The sequence below is a fragment of the Pipra filicauda genome, unplaced genomic scaffold (genome assembly GCF_003945595.2).
Source record: "Pipra filicauda isolate LSUMZ 115617 unplaced genomic scaffold, ASM394559v2 scaffold151_size3305965_pilon, whole genome shotgun sequence".
NCBI lineage: Eukaryota > Metazoa > Chordata > Aves > Passeriformes > Pipridae > Pipra > Pipra filicauda.
The window spans coordinates 474223-499680 of NW_024104007.1; the positions used below are offsets into that span (position 1 = coordinate 474223).

Sequence of the window (25458 nt, forward strand, 5' to 3'; positions counted from 1 at the left end):
TCAGAAAGAAGCAAATAATATTTATAAAAAAATTAAGCTATAGATCAGTTAAATCGATAATAAAACATCACTCAATGATAGGATAAGCTGGCAAATATGGTGGAAGTCCATTTTTATTTATAAAGTATTTCTATTATCTCATGGCAGCACTCAATGCAAAAGCCTTCAAAGTGCCTGGAAGTGGCAGCTGCTCCTCCATCCTCCTGACAAAAGTCCAAGGGATATGGCATGCTGCAAGGGTGTGGTGCTCCACTCCAAGGAGAGACCTAGAGCACTCCAATAAAACACAGATGCTGCAGCCTCAGCCAGCTTCAAAGACTTTGAAGATAATCATACCTTGAAATCACCCTGGGGCAGGACGTATTTGCCAAGGAAGAAGTCAAATGTTGATTAAAGAAGGCAATAATACTATTAATTAAATAATGACAAAGTCCTACTGCTCTTCAGAAAGAGGAGGAAAAGGAGGAAATGCTGTTTTCCTTCCCACCTCACAGTCCTGCTGCAGCTTATTTTGCCCTCCCTGGCTCCTCAGCCTTGCAGCAAAGCTGAAAACCAGGAGTAAGCCCATGGAGTGATGTGGCTGTAGGGCTGCCACCAGCGAGTGGTGTGCTGGACCTGTGGTTTCCATGCCATCAGGCTTTAAAGAACACCACTGAAGACACCAAGGGAAGCTCTTGCATGTGACTGAGAGAAATGATACTCAAATCCAAAGGTGCAGTGTACAAACGCAAAGCTGCCTTTCTAGCTGGAATACGAGCCTGGGGAAACATCACTATGAACTTGATGTCTTCCTGAAGTCTTTTCTTAGCCGCCTGTGTCAGCTGGAGCCAGAGCGCCAGTGCAAAGCTGCTGCTGTTTGCAGCTCCACTGACATCTGCGGGAGTTGGGGCTCTCTTGAAAAAGCCTTTGTATCAGCATATAGTTGGATCCATTGCCATAATACTCAATGTTCCTCAAAATGGGAAAAAAAGCGGTCATCGCTCCCTGCACTTACTGCTCTTCAGGATTTTCTAGTTACCCACAGCTGAAAAGAACCCATAAAATGGCATGTTCTTTCACAGCACCCATTTCAGGCTCTCATTCCATGGTCAGATGCTCAAGATTAACTCTGTCCTGCCAACTGCATTTAGGTACTGCCCCGCAAGAGGACACGAGGAGTGTATGTGGAGATGGATGCCAACTCGCTCCCTGGCAGAGAGTGAGAGAGGCTGGTGCTAGGGCTCGCTTGGGTGGGAGAGTAGGCTGTGTTGGGACTTTGGTAGGAGAAAAGGCTGTGTTGCAGACTTGGGTGGGAGAAGAGGCTGTGTTGGGGCTCACTTGGGTGGGAGAAGAGGCTGCCATTCGGGCTGGCTCCAGTGTCTAGTGCAGGCAGCATCTCCGGTCCCATGGCATCAAGCTTACATGTTAGGCCTTCCCAAGTCAGGGACAGCTGCATTCCAGTCGGAGGCTCTGCTGGTATTCGCTAAGTCCTTCTGAGAGTCTGAAATGAGGGATGCTGAACCAGGGCACTGCACTGGCACAGGTTGCCCAGAGAAAATGTGGATGCTCCATCCTTGGAGACGCTCAAGGCCAGGCTGGATGGGTCTTTGAGCAACCTGGTCTAGAGGCTGGCATCCATGCGGTGGGCTGGAACTAGCTGATCTTCAAGAGCCCCTCCAACCCAAGCCATCCCACGGTTCTATAACACCGCACCGATGACACGCGGCCCAGAACCCCCGCGGGCACCTGCCGCTCAGGCGCCCCGGCAGCACCGGCGAGCCCCCAGCGGGTCCGTCCGGGGGTGAAGGCGACGGTGCCGCGGCCGGGCCCGGCAGGGCTGGAGCCGCCTCCTGACGTCGGGAACCTGCGGCGCGGGGGCGGAGCGGGGCGGGCGCCGGGAGCGGCCCGCGGGGCAGGCACAGCCGGCTGGCGGGGCGCGGCGCCGCTGCCACCGCGCCAGGGCCGCACCAGGTAGGGCGGGCGGCGGGCGGGGGCCGGGGGGCTGCGGGGCCGCCGCACAAAGGGGCTCGGCCGGCGGCTCCCGCCTCCCCCTCCCCCGGGGCGCTTTGTCGGGGGCCGCGGTGCGTCGCGGCCGCTCGCGTGTTGTCGCGACACGGGCGCGGCGACCGGCCCGGGCTCCCGGAGCGGCGGAGGGAGCGCGGCGGGCGCGGCGTGTCCGTCACCCCCCACCCCGCCCGGGGCCGTCGCTCGCCCGTCCCCACCTGCGCTGCCCGGCGCCGGGGAGGCGGCGGTGGGGCCGGGAGCGCCGCGCAACACGGGGAAAATGGAGATCTCCTTCCCCCGGTGCGCTTAGGAATGCAACTTGGATCCACCGGGAGGCGGGTGAGGGGAGGGCGAGAGCCTGGCGTGTGCCGCTGGATCTCCCTCCCTTCAGCCGGGGAGGGCAAAATGGGATGTTGTGGGAGAGGCCGCAGGAACGGGCTGCCCGCAGCCGGGCTGTGGCAGCGACAACAAACAGGTGTGGCAGGGAGAGTCCTCGGGAAGTGCCGCACGCAGGTCGCGGCCGCCGCTCCCCCGCCCGGTGTGCTCCGAACCCCCCCGGTGGGAATCGCAGCCTGTGCTTCCAGTCCTGGGGTGGCAGAGCGGTCTGGTGCTTGGACCAGCTCATGCAGCGGGGGAGGAAGGAAGGAAGGATTTGCGGGCTCCCAACTTACATCAGTGTGGAAGTGGGATGAGCAATAGGGAGGCTGGTCTCCTCCCTCCCAGCACTGGTGTAACCACTCCTGGGAGTGCGCTGGGAAGGGTTAGAGGAGCCAGGTTATGTCACCTCACTGATGTGCTGGTCCAGATTTTTGATGGTGGTGGAAGCTCAGGCTGTGGTCCGTGCACAGCGGTAGCGATGAGAAAGTGTTCTGGAAGAGAGATCTTTGTTGTTTTTTCTTCCCCCCCCCACTATATTTCATCATTTCATTGATTGGATTCAGCTGGATGCTTCATTTTTTTAAACAATCCTTTCTTCAGACCCTTAGTCTTACTTTGCTGTGGGAATATTTCCAGGGCTGCAGAGCTGCTACACATGACACATGGGCAGCAGGTCCTGGGACACACTTCACAGCTTCTTGTTGCCGCCAGAAATTTAAGACATGAACACAGAGTGAAAGAGGCAGCACTGGGTCCCATGGCAGAGGGAAATTTGGGCACTGTGGCTATGCACTGGTGCGCTTGCGCCCTTCATTGATAGCTCATTGTGTGTTGTGTTTTTTTGTGTTTAGGATGTATAAAGGTTAAGTGCCAAGCGCCAAAATGAGCGTGACTTCGTGGTTCTTGGTGAGCAGCACTGGCATTCGCCATCGGCTCCCTCGGGAGATGATATTTGTTGGCAGAGATGACTGTGAACTGATGCTCCAGGTAACATGCCTCTTTTTCTTGTTGTTGTTTCTCCTGAAGATTCAGTAGATACGAATGTAATGCTGGGGATCTGTAGAGATGTTCCATGCTTTCTTCAAGTGACATCTTTTAAAAGGAACTTCCTTTTTTTATCCCGAGTCTGTGTTTCCCACGAAGACTTCATATGTTTGTGACAGTTCAAGTGGGGTTTCTTTCAAATTGCCGTGTCATCAGATGGATAGGATCTGTAGTGGTGGGAGATTAATCAAATAGATTAACTGTCTTGATGCTACTAGAAGCAGTAAACAAAGACATACCATTCTGTCCTGATTTGCGATTATGCTGCTGGGTTTTTTAGCCTTTAATACATGTGCCGTTTACATGTGATTTGAATGCAAGGAGGGTTTTTTGTTTACCAGTTTTTCCCTTTAAGTTTGATTAAATTGTTAGCACTTATATCTCTCACTGAGCTGTTTTTATCATGGTAGGAAATACTGATGTTTAGCAGAGAAACTCTAGCTGGTGGGGTGAGTAGCGTTGTGGCCTCTTCCCAAAGTAATTGTGTTACTTGGGTAAACTTGCAGCTTCTGTCAGTGCTTTCCATACCAGCATGTGTCTCTGCTGGACCTAATCCAGCGTTGTCTGAAGTGTTGACTGTGGTCTGATGTTTGACAGTATCGTGTAGTGGATGTCACTCCTAACAAATGGAGCTGGAATCTTGCAAAGAGCTTTTGACGTGAGCAGTTTAGCTCAGGAATTTATAGAAGCTCAGAATTAAATTAGTGCTTCTGCTAGACCCATGCCACAAGTACTTAAATGCACAAAAAATGTTTGATTGCACCAGCCTGTCCCCCTTTTGCCCCTTTACAAAGGTGGCACACATGTCTGTTGGTCGCAAAATTAGGAAGCTTCCTGCACAGCAAGGTCTCCCTCATAATTTCCACTGCTATCACAGATACGTCCTAAATGCTGTGCTGATGATCTACTGAGCATACTGTATTTGTTATTACTGCAGAGATTTTGTATCAGGAGGTCTGTTTAGGGAGGTAGAAGTTCTTGTACAAGGTGTACTTGGAAGGCAAGGTGCTGTCTAGCTGTAATAAAATGTTAGTGCCCGCAAAAGGAGAGCTTGCAGTGTTTGTACTGCTCTGCTGTCTGGCAGTGAATGGCATGGCTGTGCTGCAGTGGTAGAGTCTGAAGCTCCTGTTCCACAGCAGATCGTTTGTTTGGGTTCTCCCATGAATCAGACTATCTTTTATTTCATGTTTCTACATGTCTGACTGGTGAGGCATGTAAAGGTGAGACATTAAGAATGTCCTGATATTTTCTGTAAGTCTGCATTTGGCTGCTCAGAAACCTGAATGCTGTGTTGTCTCATGACTTGAAGGGAGAAAACACATAGTGGCCTTGGTTTCCAGAAATGGCCTGAGTTTTAGGCTGCCCATCTTAATATCTTTTGAAGGTATTGAGTGTTATTTTTTTTACTGTCAGATTTCAGTACTCTGACAGTCACGTGTCTGAAGCTGTGCATCCTAAAATACAAGTACCCAAATACCAGTTATGCTTAAAATGCATTGCTTGTTTCTCTGTTTGTTTATGGGGTTGACTGGATGTTGTGGATTTTGAGTCACTTCGTACCAACCAGAGTATTTCATGCTGCTTTGAAAGTCTGAGCTGGCTTGTCAATGTTGCTTGTGGACTAGCAACCTTGTGGCACTCAACATTTGCCATGTGCTTTTCTACAAGGTAAATGAATTGAGATTCCCTGAGGAGACAGCAGTATCCTTAAAACAGTTGTATTTGGGGGCTCACAGGTGGTGCTGGGTAGTATGAAAAGAAGTTTCCTTTATTTCACCAGAGTGAAGGTTCTGGATTGTCTGTAAAAGCCAGCAGTTTGTGTTCACAGAGTGAGCTACATGTGACCCTTTATAAACTAGTTTACTATCTCCAGTGATAAAGCTTTTTCTAGTATCACATTTAAGGTCTTGTTTTGAACAGCATAGCACAGTACTTTCCTAGTCATTTGCTTACAAAGATGTTTTCCAGAGCTACCTGGGGCTCCAAATGAGATGATTGTAGTAAGACTCAGTGCAGAACAGAGATTGTGAACAGAGACTTGATATCTGAGCAGATGGAGGATGAGATCTAAAAATAGACTTTTCCCCTACTGTGACTGTCCATGTCACAAAATCATTGTGCAGACTGGCACAATCATTTGTCTTGGGGGAAGCTTAAGAAGCAGGGCAGTTATCAGAGCAGATGGACATAGCTCTTGTGACAGTTGTTTGCACCTTGTAGTATTTCTGTGGTACTGACCCTGAAACTGTATATTTGCTGCACAGCTATTTTGCATATATATTTCAAGATTCTGGCATTTAATCCTTTAAAGTGCACAGCTGGGCACAGACTGGCAGTGACTGATGACCTGGTTGGTGTTTTTTCATCTCTAAGACTGTTACTGCTTAGTGATTTCACCGTGATATAGTTTGTGTTTCCCTGTTGAGACCATGTGTATAACACGGTGCACAAACACACGACACAGAGATGATCTTTGTCCTGCAGTCTTGCCTTTCTCATTTTACTGTTTTAGGAGTGTCTTGTCTTTTGATATTTTCTTGGAACATGTTGTCTCAAGGTATCGGATCCCTAAACAGAAAAAAATGATGGCTTTGTCACCGAATAATCAAGCTTTAGTTTTGCTTGATTTACTTAATTCATACAGGTGTTGGATTTACTTTCCGATTTATAAAGAGGTGAAGAAACTCAGAGTCTTTAAGCTTAAAATTAAGTAGGTCTGATAGCAGGGACACATAATCTACCTTGATATCTTCCGTACCTACTAAGAGGATTAGAAATATTTTAAATGTTTTTGCAGCACTCTAAAGCTTCTTGTACGAGTAAATGCGAGATTTACATTGGGTTCGAATGTTAATGCATGGGTGAAAATGCCGTGTAGCGTAGCTGTAGCTTGGCATGCACTGTTGTTACCAAAGCCAAGGGCTCAATTCTGCCCTTTTTCTGGAGAACAATGCTTGATTTCAGCAGTCTCACTGGTCCCTTCAGGTAACAGTCAACAAACTGCAGGAGTATGGAAATCTGGACCTCTAACTTGCACTAGTGTGGTTTTTAATGTGAAGGGTGGTGGTAGTAGGAAGTAATGCTCTGAAAAGGTTTGATCTTTTTTTTTTTTTTTAAAACCAGAATTAAAAGAGTTTTTGGAGCATCTTGGAGAAAGTAATTCTCCCCTCCCCCCAACATCCTTCTTAGTTGCCATTTTTACCGGCTTTGATCACTTGCTTAATGTGATGGGTATTTACTCAGGGGACAAACATTCTGCAAACTCAAAATTTTCACTTAACAGTTAAAACATTAAAACATTACCCTCTGCTCCTAAGCAAAACATTTTTTTTTGCCCTTTTTTTTTTTCCTAAATGTAAATATTTAGCAGAATGGAAAGCGGGGTCATGATTTCCCTGTTTTTGTTTGAGAGTGGTGTTTACTGGAAAAATTAAGAAAGAAAAATGTTTAACCAATGCTCCCTTGAGCATTTTACTCCCTTTAAAGTGATGGTCTGGGTGTGCAGTTGTCCTACCGTGGATGAGTTTGTACACGAGTGTGAGCTATGGCAGGAGTAGGTGCAGACAGCATGATGCTTTCTGTTTTATGCCTTTGTCCTGTGTGCCTTTTGAGACAACTTGACATTTCCTATCAGGAGACACTGTTTGCAATTGCTTATAATTCTGCTAAACTTTGTAACTGTTTGGGATGAGAGTTTATTTTCCAGGTGTCTGTTTTAGGCAGCGTGTTCTGGACGTGATCATCTCCCGTCTTTGGTCTTTGCTGTGAGCAGCTCTGAGAAAAATGCTGTTTTCTTCATGTCAGTTATTTAAAAATATATTTAACCTGTTCTTTGAAGTTCTGGCATTATAGAGCTGGGGCACTGAAGCTTTTCAAGAGTAAATGCTTATGTTGGAGGTGGTTGATTTTCTCCCCCCCGCCTCCCCAATCAATAATCTAAATGTGTTTGACCAAGTTCCAAACCTTTGAAGAAAAGCTGGAGTTTGCATGTGGTCAGCAGGGCCTTGTTTGATACTATTGTCTTTAGTGATTTCATCTTGGAGTGAGGTTGGCAAAGAGATGGATTGGAGAACTGTTTCGAGTTGGGCAAAGAGGAACTGGGTACAGGGATTCTTAAGGCTGAGGTATAGATGTAAGAGCATCTGCACTAGATTAGATCAAGATGCATCTAGCTCAGTATCCTGACTCAGACAGTGGTCAAAGCAGCTGTCGAGGAAAGTGTGAAGACAAGCCAAGAGTGTAATACTTCCAGAGTGCTTGTTCAACCTCTTGGACTGTGTTTCAGGAAGCCAGAGGCCAGATCTTTGCATCTAGTGGTTGGATTCCTATAAAACTTCACCAAGAGATTAAGATTTGGCCAAGTGAGGAAGTACAACAAGGATTCTGTTATTTGTGCAGAGTGAGAGGTGGAACAGCAGGACTTGGAAAAGTGAAGGGTGGTGCACATAGGGCAGAAGGTGTTCAGTGTGCGCCAAGTGGGAATTGCAGGATGTGACTGCCGAGCAGCATCACCCTTAGGCCTGAGATGGGTCAAGATGTGGTATTATTCTAGTGTCAGCAGATATCTATGAAAGCTACTAGCCAAGCATCTGTCACTGGTCCATATGGGACATCACATGCTGCTTATGATATCAATAAGTTCAAGTGGTAGGGGCTTGTGAGCGGAACATACAAGCTCGTTCTTCCGGTGAGTCAGATAAAAGGTAATAATACTACGTTTTCCTCTTTTTAGCTTGCTTTGTTAGAAAGCTAGGGAATTACAAGCATTCTAGGCATAGGAGGAATATTCCTATGGCTGCTAAGTCAAGTGTTTATAACTGCGGAGCAGTTACAACATTACTAATGCGAAGGCTGCCTGTGTAATCCTGCTTCTGCCCCTGTGTACACAGGCATGAAGATGCAATCTGTTATTGTGTCGTTACCGGGCATTTTCCCCCTCAGGATCTGTTCTGTGTTTGGTGTGCAGGGCGCACGGCACGCTCCGCAAATAACACGGTGCGAAGATGAGCCCTGCGTGTGTGTGACATCTGGTCAAATTAGGGTTTTGTTGACCTGATGTATCCTGCCTTCCCTTGTCCGTACTTGATAATACCATGTCTCTCCTGTGTAGTTAAGTGAGTGCATACATAAACAAGTGCGAATAGGTGTGGCTTAGTTTGTCTGCAGATTATGCTGGGGAGAGGCAGATGGTGTGAACTTGGTAGATTATCTTCTACCTGGTATTTCTTAGATGAATTCACCACAGTGCACATGTTATATCCCTCCACTGATCACGGGTTTCCTGCATTGGGAGCTCCCAGAAGAGGCCATGGGGAATCTCTGCTGGTTTTCGTATCCCGACCTCCTTCCCCATGGAATTGTAGGGCTGAAGAGGGAAACTGTAGTTGGGACAGAGAAATGCCCCACTTGTGCTGTTTTGCTGCATTTATCCAGAGGGTGTAAACAAGCACCTAAGTTAGTCCCTGCATGTTGGGAATTGCCGAGAGTAATTTGTTAGGTGTTAAAAATGAAGTAGGTGTCTTACAGCCAGAAGGGAATGGATCTAGCCTTGGGAAGGTGCTTCTTTTTGACAGGTAGTGTTTCCGGGTGCTGGGGCAGCAGCTGTGGGAGGAAGGATGCATGTCCCGTATTTCCAGGCCTAGAGTTGTTTTTTTGGCTCTTCCTTCTCCCATTGTGTTCTGTTAATGTGCAGTTGACGGGAGGATTAAGATGGCTGATGAAGTGTGGGCTGATGAAGTGTGGGCGTAAGAGGCCAGAGGCATGGCAGGACAGGCAAACCTGGGAGGGGAGTTCATTGCTGGAGGCAGGGTAAGGAGAGAGGTGATGGTGGCACTGGAGGCAGGTGGTTATTAGGAGTGAGAGGGCTCCACGGGGCTGGCAAGGTACTGGAAGCTGGGCTTGTGTAGGGAGGGTTTGTCCCTCTGGAGTGGGCAGAGAAAAAGGGGACCCCTTTCCTGTATGAGATCCCGATCCAGGACTAGAAAAAGTCAGGCTTCTGTCCCGCCTAAAATGATGCTTTTCCATGCCTCCTGGGTGGCTGCGTAAAACAAAGGGAAAGCCAGTGTGTCTGTGGGCAGTATGTTCCCTGCCTGTGGTCAGGATCTGACCCTGGATCACTTGAACCAGTGCTTCACTTTGGGAATAGGGGAACCAGCAAGCAAAAACACATTTTACCCCAAAATAAGGGGTTAAGTTTTTACAGGAACCATGCCAGCCTCCAAATCCCTTTGCCAAGCTGTGGGGATTACAGTTTCATTTTCCTGGGGGATTTCTCTCTTTTGTTCAGTGCCTTATTTTTTCATGAATACTCAGGCCCTGGTCCTGCCATCGATCCACAAAGCCCACGATCTTGGCTGCAGCAAAGCTGAAGGCAGGAGCCTCTGCAGCTTGAGAACTGTAAAGCAAGTCCAGCCCTGGGATAAGGTGGCTACACTTGCTGAAGAGACATTTGTCTGCCTAGGCAGAGTCATTAGAAGCTGTCAGCTCCTGCCCCTGGGAGCGATCAGGCTGCCTCTCGTGGGGGTGGCACATTTGCAACCAGCCTGGGGCAGGACAGAGCATTCAGTGATATTCTGGAAAAGTACTGAAGCAGCCAATACACACAGCGCTGTGAAATGCATTGTGGATCATTAAATGTTATCCGGCTTTTTACTTTTGAGAAGCAAAATTCACATTTTGGGTCAGAATGCAAGGGATTTTTTTTTATTTATTTTTTTTTTTATTTGGCTTTGCCTGTCTCTGTTCTAAAGTGGGACACCAACAGAGGTTTGTATTCCCTTACTGGGACACTTGTGCAGAGCACAGTACTGGCAGAAATGTAACCTGTTCACTATGGAAAATATTTGAGCAACTGTTTATTGCATGCTGCCACCAGAACTGCCAGACGTGCACAACAGACTGCAGTGAGGAACAGGGAAACTGCTCTCGTTTGTTTATTTTATCTCCAATACCACGGTGCCTCACAGCACCGGCAGGGCTGAGGTCCAAATCTCAACCCTGAGCAGGAGGCTTTCGCCCATGGTAATTCTCCTGAGAAAAAAAGTAGCATCTGTATCCGCGTAGACAGCTGAGCTGCGTCTGCTCCCCGGCCCTGTGGGGAAACGCAGGCTGTCTGGCTGTATTTCTCCTCCTGCCTTCCTAAGCAGGTCTTGTTTCCTTGTGGGCTTTGCTTGGCGTCTCTGCTTTTGCTTTCATCCTGAGTGCCCTCTTCTATGTATCAGACCCTTCACCAAAAACAGAAAGCTGTGGGGTGTCTGCAGCGCAGGTAGCCAGCGTGATTTGTGCCTCCATGGAGACTCCTGCGCGCTTCTGAAGCTGCTTTTGCTGCTCCCGTGCCAAGCTGGGGCTTTTGTTGATTTGATGTGTGCAGTTTTGAGAATCACAAGCAAGCTGCCTGGTTGCATGACTGATTGGAGACTGGTGATCCAAGATCTTAGTACTGGTATGGGACTGGCAGACCACAGGTGCCATTCCTGTGTATGTTTTGGACTATTTGCTTAATATGATCTTGAGAGAAAGAAGAGCTATAAAGTACCTCTGTCCTCAGTTACATGCTGCGTGTGCGTTTTGTCTACTAGGTATTTAAAACATGAGGCATTGTAGATGGCATGACGGAGAAGCGGCACAACCTTATATTAGGAAGTGATTTGAATGTCTGGAAATGCCAGCCCTGGATGTGCCTAGTGTAGTAACAAATCAGTGTCCAATGTTTTCCCTGCAGAGAAGTGTAAATGTACTTAATCAGAAAAGCACACGTGTTTTCCTGAGAGTTGTTTTCATTTGATAACAGGTCCAGTGTTGGGACATGGTGAGAACCCTGTACTCTTCCTTCATTCCCCGCCTCTCAGAATGTACCCTTCTTTCTTGCCTGCAGATCACTGCTGTTTAGGAGGACACCTCCCTTGCTTGCCTTCTTTTCCTCTTCCTCTCCAGCTCTGGTTTTGTGGTTTGGATCCAAGCAAAACCTCAGTGATCCTTGCCCATAGTTCAGGAGTGCTTCTGGCTTCATCACAAGTGCTTTTCTGGTTAAATAGACTAACTGCAAGGATGTACTGATTCTTTGCTGATTTTGACATCTGGATATAGGCAGTTCAGGGTTTTTCAACACTTTATTGGAAATTCTGTTGTGATTTTTTTTTTCTTGGACCTCTGTGTCCTCTCCTGACATATGGATCAGTCTTGCCTTTTGTTGTGGAGGTAGTGGTTGATCATTAAGCAGGTCTCAATATTTAGTGCAAGTGTGCATTTAGGCTAGGGAGTCTTCTTATGTTTGTGATTCAGTCAACTTAATTGCAGTTTTTCAATTTATAAATGCCTAAAATCTTTACAGTGGAGTTGCAGCTCTGCACCCATAGGCAGCTCTATAACATGTTGACTCAGGTTTCCTAAATCACTTTCTGTGATTCAGTGGGTCACATATTATAAACCACTGGCCTGCTAGGCTGAAGGGACTTCTGCAGGACTGTTCTCGGGCTCTCGGTTGTTAGCAGTCTGGACACTGGTTAGTCTCTTCTTGGGAAGTGGGATTGAGGCACTTTGCTCCTCTGTCTGGGAGCAAAGGCACCACCAGCCTCTGGGTTGCTGCTGTCAACTGCACACAAGAGCAGTTTATGTTAAATGTGACTGATGTTGAAATAAACCACACCTCAGTTCTCAAGTAAGAGTGACCTTTGGCAAGTCTGCATCGAAATAAATAAGGTGTGAATTTAGTTATTTTAAGTTGAGTTTCCTTGGAGACAGCCCTTAGGAACTCCTGCTGCCAGTTCCTGTGATGTTTGCTGGTTTAACATAAACAAAACTAAGAAAATCCCTCTCTTCTCCACAAAAGCATGAAATTTCACAGAGGTGCAATCTGGGTAACAGTTTGCTGCGTTCCTGATGTGCTCTTTAAAGAGGTGCTGAGAGGTTGTATGAAGACTGTGGGTCAGATTTTGCATATTGTTTTTACTCCTTTTGTTATGGGCTTTCTTAAACACAGCTGAAACTTCCTTGGAAAACAGGAAGTTTTGGCATAAATTGGTTCCTTTGGTGACCTCTTCCTACATTTATGTAGGGTAATATCATGTTGCTGGAATACATGCCTGCTCCCCTGAGATGACCCTCATCTGATTTGGGACCCCTGAGTGGCCGTAGTCAGCTGTTGTAAAACAAAGCAGACCAAAGGCTGTGCTGACCTACATCAGGGTCAGATGCAGGGCGAACAGAATTTTTGAGAGACAGCTGGTTCCCAGAAATAAACTTTTATTTAGATGACCTGTGGATTCCTTTAAAATCAGATACCAAATGAAATCTACCCCATTTTTTTTCTGGGTTACCTTTTTGGGGTGGAAGCATTTCTGTACTTGGAGGGGGACTAGAGGGTTTGTTCTGCCTTTAAAGTCTGTTAATCTTTAAATGAGTCTCTATGATGTGCTGTAAAAAGGTAAAGCAAACATTGCTGCACTAGTTAATCAATGTTCCCTCACATCTCATTGGGAACAGTGATGTCCACAATTTCAAGTTGCAGAGGGACCAGGGATGACCACACCTTTGCAGGCCCTGTACTCAATTGTCTCTGAGTCCAGCAGGATGAAGTACTTAAATGACCATGGATGAGGGGAAGGGATGGTCTTCCCCCTCTGCTTTGTAGGAGAGCTGTGGTGAACCCTGTAGGAGCCCCAGCCCAGGTGAAGTGCCCACACAGCCAGATTGTTGTGGGGACAGACCCTGGGCTCACATCCCCTCAAAGCATGGGAGGGACCACGTGGCAGGTCAGGAAGAACCCCAGCTTGCGTAGCATGAGCTGCTGTGATACCTGAGGCTGTGACAGGAGACATTCCTGTCCTCCTGCCATGTGCTGAGGGGCAGGGCCTGGCAGCATCTCTCAACTGTCCTTACCTGGACCATCCTTACCTTACACTGCACACCATGCCATAGCAACTCAGGCAACTGCAAAATGGACTGAGGGGCTGCATCTCATGTGAGTAGTAACGGAGAACCAGCAGCTTCACACTGCAAATGCTTAAGCCCTGCCCAGCCTTGAGGTCACAGGTCAGACACCAAGCGTGAGGATGGCATGGGAGCGAGGGATTTGCATGTGCCCCTTCTGGGAGGACATTGCTGTGAGTTGATTCCCATGTTTAGTGCTCAGGAAGGCAGGAAACATAGGTGGGATGTTCCCAACCACCTTGTCTCTACCTGTCCCACCAGTTCTTATTGGTATCTTTGGGGGGTGATTGATGTCTGAGCAGCACCAGCTGGAGAGCAAAGCATGAAGTGCTGCCTTGTAAGTTCAGTAGTGTATGGATAACTGTTAGAAAAGGAGCTGGAGGCATGGACTCAAACTGCCCCTCTCCTCACTGCCTCTGCTTGGAGTGTCATGTCACGAATGGTGTGAGGGACATAGCAAGGTGGAAGGGCAATCTTCTGGCCAGGTACGCGCTTGCTTCATTTTGGTACTTCAGGATTATTCTGGAGGACACATCTCCTGGGCTGATGTGTGCTCTGCAGGGAAAGGAGGTGCCATTTGTCAGCTGTTGCAGTATTACCAATGTGCTTGACATTGGCAGGGCCAGAAGAAATTCCTGCAAATAGCAGCAGTTTGTCTGAAAAAAGCCTCTGTGTTTTCACCAGGAATGCCCTGAAACAATCTTTGCCTCTGCATGCTTGCAAGGAAGCAGATAATGGCCTGCTGAGAGCGGTGCTGTGGAAACCAGCATGTTTATACTTGGGAAAAGGGAAGGATTTTTCACCAAGAACTTGTTTGTTGATGCCCAGGAAGATGAGGATTAGCTGACTTGAGGCCTGGCTTGTCTCCCTGCTCTGGTAACATGCCCTCCCCTCCTCTGGCCTGGGATACCAGTGCTTTGTGCATGCTGGTGGAGCGACCAGTTCCAGTGTCTGGCTGAGGTCAACTGCAGCCAGAATTCAAGTTACAAGAGTCAGTAGGTCTAAATACTGACAGTCTGATGTCTTTATAGCTGTAACACACCATATTTCAAAATAATTCGCAGATCTCATTCTTCCTCAGAAGTCTGACACGATTCTTGCTGTCTGACACGATTCTTGCTGAAGTGTCATACTCTGTTTTGAAGATAAGGTGCATGTGATACTTGTGCATTGTGGCAAAGCCAGTGGCACCAGGTCACCGTCAAGTTCAATGTTCTCAAACCTAGCTTAAAATTTGAATTTTCCTGGCATTGCTTTCTTTCTCATTCCAGGTCTACTAACCTGTCTCCCAACTTGGAACACATCCTAGAATTTAAATCAACTCCAGGACATAATCCTGGGAACAGTATACATTGTTGGGAATGAGTTTGGTTTGTAATTTAAAAAATTATTTTTTTCTCTTTGAAAAATAGGAAGAAATGATCCCATATAGGAGCATCCCTAGTGATGAGGCCGCTGGCTTCAGCAGTTGAAAAATGTAGCTCTTCTAGTTCGCACTGGCTGAGATCCTGCCCCCCAGGCTTTCAGTTTGACTGGTTTTGTTCAGTGTGTATTGATATAATTTATTGAAATAATGGCATAGTCTTAACAGCCTTCAGTGATTTTTTTTTTTTTTAATTTTTTTTCCCCCCTCTCCATGCAAACAGTGTATTGTCTTCAGTGAACTGTTTAAACAACCGTGGAAGCGTTTACTTCTTATCCTTCAATTATCTGCAGTAGTAAATAACATTTAATCCTTCCTGCTTTTCCCCCCTCTCCCCCTACCCTGTATCAAGTTAGTTTAATGTCTAAATGTTGCTTTGATTAACCATGTCTCTTATGCCTGACCGGTCTCACGCTCACTGTGCTTCCATTGGCAGTCCCGCAGTGTCGATAAGCAGCACGCCGTGATCAACTACGACAAGGAGAAGGATGAGCACTGGGTGAAGGATCTCGGGAGCTTAAATGGCGTAAGTATCAAACCTCCTGGCTGGCAGAGGCAGACTCGGGGTGTGCTGAGTCTGCAAGTGCTCCTGTGCTCTCTAAATTCTGCTGTCAGGCCCTTTTGGGTCACTGCAGCTGTTGGCACGAGTTAAGCTAAACATACATAATTATTTGCAAGGCCCGAGATGGAGGTCATGTGGCATCTCGTCTTGGTGAATATTGTATTTCTTTCTCCCAGTGTCCTTGCAGAATGCTTCAGGGCTCCCCAAATCATAAAGCCCCTTGCAAAAGAGGAGGAAATAAATAAATTCAGTTTCATGTTGGGGATGTTAACTTTAAACTGGCGATGAAGATTCTGGAGCAGCTGTTCAGCATGAGCAGGGTGACCTTCTGGCAAGTCATTTGTCAGTGCATGGAGTGATTTATGGGATGATGAGACATTTAATTTCTTTGGGGAGAAACTACTTTTTTTCTCTTTTGCCTGCCTTGCCCCTGGTTTGTGTGAAGACCAAGGAATAATGTGAGCCCAGAACAGGGAACTGAACCTGCCTCCATCTTAACCCTTGCTCTGCTCCTGAGTCATGCAGTGGTGTTAGGCAGCTCAGTGATGGTTTTGTTTGCCCACCTGAATTCTGTGATACTTAAATACACCATTGCAGTTTAAACTGTCCTAATGTCATAGCATGCCTCTATTTTGGCAGCTTCTTCATACCAGTGGAGCTATTCCTCTGCTGGAGCAGGTCTAAGCTCGATTCACATAATTGTCTTCCCAGTGGGAGTTTTACTGCAGTCATTGTTTTGGACTTAGAAACAGAAGCCCTCCACCATCACAACCACTAAACCACAAGAGGAGCCCAGAAACTTGTACAAAAACAGTGGCAAAAGCAGCCCTCAACTGTTCTGCCTCTTCTGGCATCTGAACACAGCACGAATGAGTGTTAATCCTTCTCGGCCTAATAGCTGAAGGCACAGAGCCCTGCTGAAATGGGAATATTTCCAGTAACTGGTCTGGGCTCTAGCTGGGCCCTGGGTTTAAAATCTGTGGTATTTAACACATGGTGGCAAAATAGCAGCTAAAAATTGTGTTTACAAGAGAGGGAAGGCTTGTACCATTAATTCTTTTATATCTTCACATGCTAAAGCATATGAATTTACAACATTTTAATAATAGACTTGTTCTCAGAGGGCGAGTGGAGTAAAAGGAGTTACAGCAGTGTCTGTCTTCTGCAGCTGATCAAACACATTTCTGTTGAAGAAGACTGTGGCCAAACCAAATTCACTTTGCAGGAAAGAAATATATGTCCTTATTTGAAAATTGTCATTAAAAACTTGTTTTCTCCCCTGAAACTAAAGAAATCACTTTTGAGGACTTTTTTTGATTTTAAAGCCAATTTCAGAATTTCCTTTTATTTTGTATTTAACTTTGAGTTGTCAACAATGCATTATATGGCTTTGCTGGATAATCTGGTTCATATTAATTGTCAAGATGTATTGTTTTTGTTATAATGTTCAGGTGATTCTTCAGTTCTCTATTCAGAGCTTTTTGTTTTTGAAGGTAGTGTTTCTATCTGCAGTAAGCATTTTCCTTGAGTTATTTTATCTGAAGTAACCATGGACAAATAGGTAACTATCAAAATGGGTTTTCTTGCAGACTTTTGCTTTGCAGAAAATTCAGCAAATAATTATTCCTGTTTCAGATGTGATTATTGTGGGTTTTTTAAATATTAAAACTTGCACATAAATTGGAATTCCGTGCCTTTTAACTAACTACAGTGTTTTTTATTCTGAAATTACAGGCCTGTTTCCCAGCTCTTCTGTAAATTGCCAGGAAGCTGGGGGCTGTTGTCTGCTGAGGTTCTAGTTTCCTGCTCAAGCATTTATTTTTCCTCTGTGGTTAATAATAGGGCTGATCATGCATGTTTGGCTTGGCTGAGGGGAGAAGGCAGAAGGACAAGAGGAGAAGGCAGACTGTGCCTCAGTGACGAAAGCATGTAAATTCATTTTCTAGCATGATTTTGATTCCTCAGACCGTAGCTGCAGTTGTACTGAGGATACAAAGACCCAGCAGCCATTCCTGGTCCGAGAGGCTGGGTGAATCCCACCTTACCAAGTCAGGTGTGTGTCTGGGGCTGCCCTGGATCCAACTCCGTGCCTAATCCCCATCAGCACCCTGGAGCTTCTTCAGCTGAGATTCTTATTTATTTGGCCCAGGTTATTACAAAAGTACATGGATTTATTTGTGAAATATGTCCATGACTTCTTGATGTGATCCTCCGTTGTTCTGAGAGAATTGCTTCACAGTGGGTCCGCTCAGAAAGCAGAGACATCAAAGGTGTTTGTTCACAGCTGTGAAGTACATTTCTTGCACTTTTATAAAGGTGTTAGTTTCTTTAGGCCTCAATTAACTGCCTGGAGCATGGGAAAAAGGAGTATGTGAATTTTTAGTGCGAGGAGTTTGGTGTCATGGGCAATGTGGCCTCAGATATCATGGTGATGGCTCTGCAAATATTTTTCCCCTTCTTCTGTGATAGGCTTTGCTTGTTAAATTATCAGGCCTTGGGGCTGACACCGGTCTTGTTTGACATCCAGCGGAAAGCTGATTCCCAGCTCAGTAATTAAGAGTATGAGTTGCACCGTTTGCTCTTGCTGGTTGTGAAGGGTGTAGGAGAGCCGAGAGCATTTGAAGTTCTTAACTTCAGGCACCTCATTTACGTGTTCAAGTCGGGGACTCAACTTGCATTTGCAGTTGGTGGAAAGGTAAATCTCCCTGGAGGTCCCTTCACAGCGCCGTGCTTTGAAGCGTAATTGGGGTGCTCTGACTTGCCCGTGGGAGCTGCTTGCTGGCATTGGTTTTTCCAGGGAACTTAGCTCCTCACCTGGCTGGCTTTGTGCTAGCGCACCCTGAACGTGTGCAGTGCCATTGGCAGATGGGCATGGGTGCCCTCCAGGAGCCCCATCCCTCTGAGATCCTTGATACCCTCAGTCAAACCCCATTCCTGTGCTTCTCTCCTGCAGACGTTCGTCAATGATGTGAGGATTCCTGACCAGAAGTACATCACCCTCAAACTGAACGATGTCATTCGCTTTGGCTATGATATCCTTCCTGTCTGAAGAGGGAGTGGGACTCAAGTCTTTGTCTGGGTTTTGTGCTGTTTACTGCGTGAAGAGTTACCAGGGCTAATCATGACTGCTGAATAAGGATGTTTGTTTTGTCTCCTGGAGCCTTTGGATGGATTATAAACTTGCGTTTCTCCACCATGAACCTGATGCAGAGCAGATTCGTGGTGCCTGCTGCCTTCATGGGACTTTGAATCAGGCCCTGCACTGTGGAGGTGCCTCTTCAGTCTCCTCCTAGGAAGGGTTGCATTTTTTTCTTTTTATTTGTGTGGCAACTGTAGCTGGTACCAGCAGGGGAGGAAACATGGTTCATATGTTTTTGTATGAACTAACATCTTCCTTCTTATTTTTCATCCAACTTGAATGGTTTTGTCAGTCATTTCACCCAGATGCTTGCTTTCAGACAATTTTCAGGCCTTCAGCCTTAAACATTTGGCTGTGGGGCTTGTGGTCAGACCCTTGACTCTGTATTGATTAAAGTTTGCCTGTGCAAATTGCTTCTGCCACAAAATGCAAGAGTAAATCTCTCTTTAGCAATAGCAAGTTTCACCTCTATCAAGGGAAGCTAGGCTGCAGTTACTGCTTTGTTTACAGAGCCACAAATCCTGCTGTTGTCTGCTAAAACACCTTTGCCTTCATCCCTTTCCTTTTTATCCTGATGTGACTGTATGACAGGCTTTAAGCATAGATGTTGCCTTTCTTGCTCTGCAGAGCAACAGTGGTAAGTAGAGGCTCCTTTTGCTGCCTTTTCATGTAATCTAATACTTTCTTCACTTTTTTTCAGTTGCTTCTATCTGCCAAACTTTGCCCACTCAAGCTGAATTTAGAAGTAGCAAGTGTCTTCTTCAGGTTTCTTTTTTCTTTTCTGGGGAAATGTCAGTTAAAACAGCCCAGACGTTTCTGAGAATAGAGGCAGAGACTAAGTTTTACCATTTGTTGGTGTGAAATGTTTGGCTGGAAGACTCTTCTGCATCCTTGACCTCAAGGCCACATTCTTCTGCCTTTTATTGACCCCAGTTTGTGCTTGGCCGTGCTGTAGCCCTTGGAATACTCTAAGCTTTGCTGGAGCCCAGAGAGCTGAAGCAGTGAGGAGAGGCTGAGCCTCAATGAAGCCCATTACAGTCCCATAAGCGACCTCAGTTGTAGTTTTTCTTGACTTTACAAATGAGTTTTTTTTATATAGCTGGTCACGTGTCTTCTGGTCTCTCTATATATGGAGAAACTCACAGAAGACTTGCTGTGAACTGTAGTCCTAGGAAAGCATTAGCCAGTGCCTGGAGTGTGGGTGGGTTTTAATGGCTGCAATACAGGTTTAAACTTTTTATAGAAAGCAATTCTGAGCAGCTGAGTTGAAGTGTTTAATCCTGCAGCCCTTACATGGATATTCATGTAAAATGAGTGATTGCACTTATGAATTGTAGAATTTATTGCCCTCAACAGGAAAAATTTAAAGAACGTAGGTTTTAGTCATCTTTCTACTCCAGTGTAGTTGCTATGGCAGTTACAATGTTTTCCTCTCCTTTGCTGCTTTGGAGCCACTCTCTTTAGCATTGCTTCCTGTGCACACTGCAGTCAGCTCAGTGTGTATGGCAACATCTCCTGAGGTCTCAAGTCAGCTGAGTTCTGTTGCACAAGAGCATTTCTCTTTTCCATTTACAGTTTCACTTACAGACTGTGCAGAGTTTTCCCTGCTAGGCCAGTATCACTTGGTTTATTTTTAGTCTAACATTTTCCATCCTTTCTTTTTCCTCCCCTTTGATTGGGTTGTCCATGATGACATTCCAGATGCTTACTCTTTTTTTTTTTTTTTTTTTTTTTTTTTTTTTTTTTTTTTTTTTTTACAGTGTTGCTGAGGATTATTGCCTGGGCTCAGCTATGTGAATACCTCCCTTCCTAAGAGGTCACAACAGCCCGTGACCTGATTTACTTTTCATCTAGGAAATTGCAGTGGCTGAAAGCCTTGTCAGGGCAAGAGAGCACCGAAGTCCCAGGCATCCAGGCAGGGAGCTGAACTCTACTGCTCCCTTATCCAGAGTATGTGAGATTGGACTGTCTTGGCCAGGATACTGTGAGTAGTCTGCCTGAAGGTGCCAGCCAGGTGGAGAGGAGCAGGGTGTGAGTTGAGTCAGGGCTCTGGTTGCTCCCCTAGGTCCTGCACAGAGTTGCTAGTGCTCCCCCAGGCTTCTGCCCAGCTCCCCTTGTCTGCTGCCCCTCAGTTGGCACAGGTCTGACCAGGAAATGTGATTGCACACACTCTTGCAAACCATGCAAGACAAAGACCATGGTGGGATGCAGCCCAGGCAACTTTTAGTACCCTGTGTATTTTAAGATTCTCTGGTTTTATGATCCTGTTTTCGTTCTGTGACTAAATGCTACACTTCCTTTGTCATTTCCTTAACGAGTTCTGTACATTCGAACATGTACGTCCTGGAACAAATTCAACACAAAGTCCCGGAAGAGGCATTAAAGGTAAGGGTGGCTGGGTGCAGGTGTATTTTTAAAACAAATGGTTTAAGTACACTAGTGATGGTCAAGCAGAGGGAAATATTAAAATACTTCTGATGGCAGTGAAATGAGGCTCTCCTTGGGCTCGGACTTAGTAAAAACCCTCCTTTGAGGAGAGATACATTTCCCAGTTATCTCAGCGCCGATCTCTCTTAACCTGTGCTAACAGGTAGATGAAGTTACTTCTGATTTCGTGACTGCCAACAAAATAAAAGGTTTCTTAAAGCTGTAACATATCAAGGAAGAGTCAGCACATGAGCTTGTGGGTAAAGCCCAGCAGACCTTGTTCCTCCCCAGAAGAGGAGGAGCGCAGGTGTCTTTTTCTGAGCATGGGGACTTTGACCGACTGCATCACACTTCTCCAGCAGGCTAAAGTTTGCTTAATTTATACATGTGTATCATCTCGTTTTTGCCTTCAAGCTCCCAATTTTTACTTACTCAGTAGTCAGTCCTCTTATGAGTGAGGTGTTTTTTAAACACAGTTCACTAGCAGGTAAGAACTATTCAAGCATCCTCTTACCTAAGTCAGAAAAGTTAACCCCCTCTAGGCAAGAAAGCTGTCATGTTCAGTTCTGGGACTGGGATATCAGTGCCACACATAGCTCAGTAGCATCTACTGTCTTCTTAGCCCTGGTTCCATGTTTAGGACTTGGAGAAGGTCATAATGTAGCAGCTAGAATTGGGCAGATGATTCATTGAACTTACTCGGGTAATCTGGATGAGTACACCCTTTTATTAATTTACTTGTAATAAATCAACTTCTAAATAGCTCATTTACTATGTTAATATGGAACCTGTTTTAAGGCAGAATCACTTTCCTAGCTGGTGAGAGGGTCGGGAGAAAAATAATAAAAATAGATTCCAATTGCCTTTGCCGAAAAACTGAGATAATGCAGATGAACGCCCTGAAATAAATTACAATGTTCCTTTAAGAACAAAGGGGATTTCAGGATTTGAGTCCTGAATGGAAAATGGCCTGAGTTCTGATTCTTCTCAGTTTATTCTTTAAAGGATTTCCTAATTAGTTTTTTTGCATAGCTAAGTCACAGTGACCTTCTCTGGACTAGAATTGCCACTTAATGGCTTCCAAATGGGGTGTTTGAAAGCCTCTTGGCTGGCGTTTCTGCTCTTCGGTGGCACCTACTCAGGTGTGCATGATTTTTGTTGCAGAACAGAGCTGCAGTATTTGCCTGCGAGCGATCTGCTGGCGGGGAAGAGGGGTTCACTGTTGCTTGTGTCTCTGCAGCATGAGAAGTACACCAGCCAGCTCCAGATGAATTACAAAGGCACAGCGATGAAGAGGGCGGAGCAGCCCATGGAGCACGGCGTCTACGCTGAGTCCCCGCAAGCAAAGCTGGAGAAAGGAGAGAGGAAAGCAATTACAGGTACCTGCTCAGGAACCAGTTAATCAAGATTCTGAACAAAGTGCAGCTTGAGCCCTGCGCTGGGTCATGATTCTGACAATGGAGTGTTGTGGGTTGCATCTGAGAGCAGTTCTGGAAGGGTCATCTTTCTAAACCCCTTGATTATTCCACACTCTTGGCTTTTGGAGATTCAGCCTCCAAAAAATATCAGCTGGTGTGATGGCTCATGTGTGCCTTGTCACTGTGGGTGTTCTGGAAAACCTGTGGGCTGAGCAGGTTTGGTAAGTTCTCTGGCACATGTCTGGTCTATTTTTAATTTCCTAATCGTGAGCTGGTGTTTGAACAGAGACGGTGACTCAGAGCAGAAAATGTATGGCTGCTGTGGCATGGTGCTGGCAGGCAGGCAGGCAAAGAAGCAACAAGCCATTTCTTTCAAAAAGCCCTGTATGGTCTCAAGTGGCTGTACTTCCTAATGTGCCAGTATGTGGGATTGAAACCAACTGCCAAACTGGGAGGTGTTTGCTTCATGTTCACTGTTCCCCAGCTGCATACTTTTTCCATTTGAGAAATCCCTTCTGTTCTCCATTTTGTTACCAACTTCTGCCTTCCTTTAAAGAAAGACCCTTTGTCAAACTTACTTCCTCCCTGTTCCCTATCATGGTGTGCCAGGACCTCCCCAGCAGTCTTGTCTCACCCAACTTCCTACCTCCTGTGTGTACTGCCCTGACAGGTCTCTCCCCAGTTCTGCACAGGTATCAGTTGGTGGCCTTCTAGAGCTTGCTGGTACATGGGAGGAACAAATACGGTTTTAAAGCATGGTGACAGATGACTGCCAGTGGTGGTCTGTGGCCTCAGGATGGCAGAGTGATTGAAAAGCTTTTGGGGTAGTAGAGAGACTGCTCACTGGGTCTGTTGGAGGAAGAATGAGGGAGGTGAATGGATGGAAGAGGATGGGCAAGTAGAAGAGTGAGGTGAGCGTCTTGGGTGAGGTTACCTAGAGATAGATACAGCAGCTTTCTAGAAAAGTGTACAACTTTGGGCAAATCTGTTAAGACTTCATGATAGCTAATTGGAGTGGGTTAGTTGACCTTAATCTCCCTTGTATTGTCTTTACAAAAACCCCTCTAAGCTGACATACTGTACTGAAGCAGGGTAATGTTTCTCCCTGATCTCCTCGTTTCCTCCAGCTCTGTGTGGAAGCACATGCACCCATGTGCCCAACTCCCATTTTTTTGCACCAGAAGACCTTTCTTTGTGTTGCTTTAGCTGTGTCTGTGTGTTGTGTGACTGTGTTTGGGACTTTGCCTGACAAGTGTGCAGCTAAAGGGATCAAATTGGTGATGATTAACTGTGACACTGTGGAGGGTGAGAAGAGGTGAACCCCACTGTGGGAAGAGCTCTCCAGCTGTCTTTCAAGGGGCAGGAGGTTCTTGAAAAGCATTGCCAGTGTGTGTCTGCTGCTGCCTGGTTCCATGAACATTCTCATTTTTATTCTTTCCACCTTCCAAAATACGCTCTGGTTGGTTTTAACCTACATAGCATAAGCAGTTGATATTTGGAGCACCTTCAAAGTCAGGATGTTAGGTGACTCTTCAGCAAGGTGACCCATTTCTCTAGCCTGTGATTTGCAGACCAGCATTATGTTTCTGTCATCCTTAGTGGGCCCAGTCTAAGGCAAAAAGGGCTGTGAGTTCTTATTGGGTACCAGTGCTGAAGTGTGTCACGTGCAGTGGGACTGATGGGAAGAGCTAAAAAAATCTGTGAACTGCTGCTCACCCTACTGAACGATGGAGGAAAGTAGGACTTTTTGTTGGAAGTATTTTGCTGGATTGGACTGAAGCCTGCGTAAGCAAGGAGGGAGCCTGAGCATTAAACCAGTCCCTCGCTCTCCAAAAAGCGTCTCTGTCACGTGAGCAGAGTGATCAGTGGGTCCCTTTTTCATCTGCGATGTGACTAATTCACCTTGTCTTCAGCTGCACACGTGCACGGTTTCTCCTTGGCTGCTCGGAGGAGTGGCAGCAATTTAAAATGATCAGTGGAAAGAAGAATGTAGTGTTCTTACCAGGAGTGGGCTTGCTCAGTGGCAGCAGAAAGAGGCTTTAGGGAAAGAGCTGCTTTGCTAAGCCTGTAGGTATTTAGGAATTTGCATTGACTAATTAAAGCAAGGTCTGGGGTGACAAAAGCCTTTTGAAGGATTGCTTCCCAGGGCCCGAGTGGAAAAGAGGCGGAGGGAATGCAAGCTTTCAAAGAGGTTTAACAAAACAATGTGAACAATTAGAGCTGCTTAGAAATGGGAGGAGGTGAGGGGTTGAGGATAAAGAAATCCAGGGGAGTGAATGGGAAACAGCCAATTTAGTCTTTATGCTGTTGAACTTGCAGCTTTCGGGTGTATGTTGCCTGTAAGCAGAAAATCATCGGTCTTTGTGAAATGTTTGAGGCAAGGAGCTTGGCAAATCCTATGGGTTGGATATAGATATGAATATGAGTGTCCACAGTTCAGCTAGTTAATGCTAAAAATAGCCATCAGCTTTCATGTTTAAAACCTTAAGCAATCAGGAAGCCAGGTAGAGCCTTGAACTGAGCAGATTTCAAGACGGTCACAATCCCTATCCCCATCTGTTGCTACCTGAGTTGAGGTACTTGATGAGATAAGCTAGTTTGTGGTCTTCTGTTCTCAACACAGTTAATCCTCGGGCTGATCTTAATTTTTTGCTTTTTTCAAAGCTCTCACAGGCTGATGGGACTAGGTAATCCTGAACCTGATGACTAACTCTGAATAACTGCTGCAGGCCTGAGTTTCCAGGGGTGGAGGCTGCTTGCAGTGTCCAGCTGAAATGGGCATCACAAATTGCAGGAGTAGGACTTGAGCTTCTCCCAGGATCTGTGAAATGGGCTTGCTCACCAGGTTAGCATCGGTGTGATTAGGGAGTCTTCTCAACAGAGTGAACGACTTGAAAGTCTTGTTGATGTCCAGGGCTGAGGTCAGCAGGCAGCGTGGATGGAGGCAGCGGGAGTTGTGCCTAGTTGTCAAGTGGTTTCCATGGTCTTTGGCTGCTTTCCCCATGAGATCATGGCAATAGCTATTTAGACACACAGCTCTGCCCTAGCCTTTAATTTAGGGGAATGTTGGTGGTGTATCTGCTTTTTGCCTGAGCTGTGATGGTGGTAACTGCAGTATATTAAAAATTTGACCATGCCACTGATACAAATAAATTTG

General features: G+C 46.2%; 1 protein-coding gene across 9 annotated transcripts in view; it reads left to right on the plus strand.

The window, feature by feature from the left end:
* Window positions 1–1853: 1853 nt before the first annotated feature.
* Window positions 1854–25458, plus strand: part of CEP170B (centrosomal protein 170B) — a 58663-nt gene continuing 35058 nt past the window's right edge. For 8 of the 9 annotated variants that reach the window (XM_027716423.2, XM_027716424.2, XM_027716426.2 and 5 more), the window contains exons 1-6: window positions 1854–1950; window positions 3213–3348; window positions 15192–15281; window positions 18271–18349; window positions 20783–20841; window positions 22124–22262. In XM_027716423.2, coding sequence (XP_027572224.1) covers window positions 3244–3348; window positions 15192–15281; window positions 18271–18349; window positions 20783–20841; window positions 22124–22262 — 472 coding nt within the window. In that variant the 5' untranslated portion in view covers window positions 1854–1950; window positions 3213–3243. Of the gene's footprint in view, window positions 1951–2267; window positions 2284–3212; window positions 3349–15191; window positions 15282–18270; window positions 18350–20782; window positions 20842–22123; window positions 22263–25458 lie in introns of those variants that run through there. The other variant, XM_039378970.1, reaches the window with a different exon arrangement.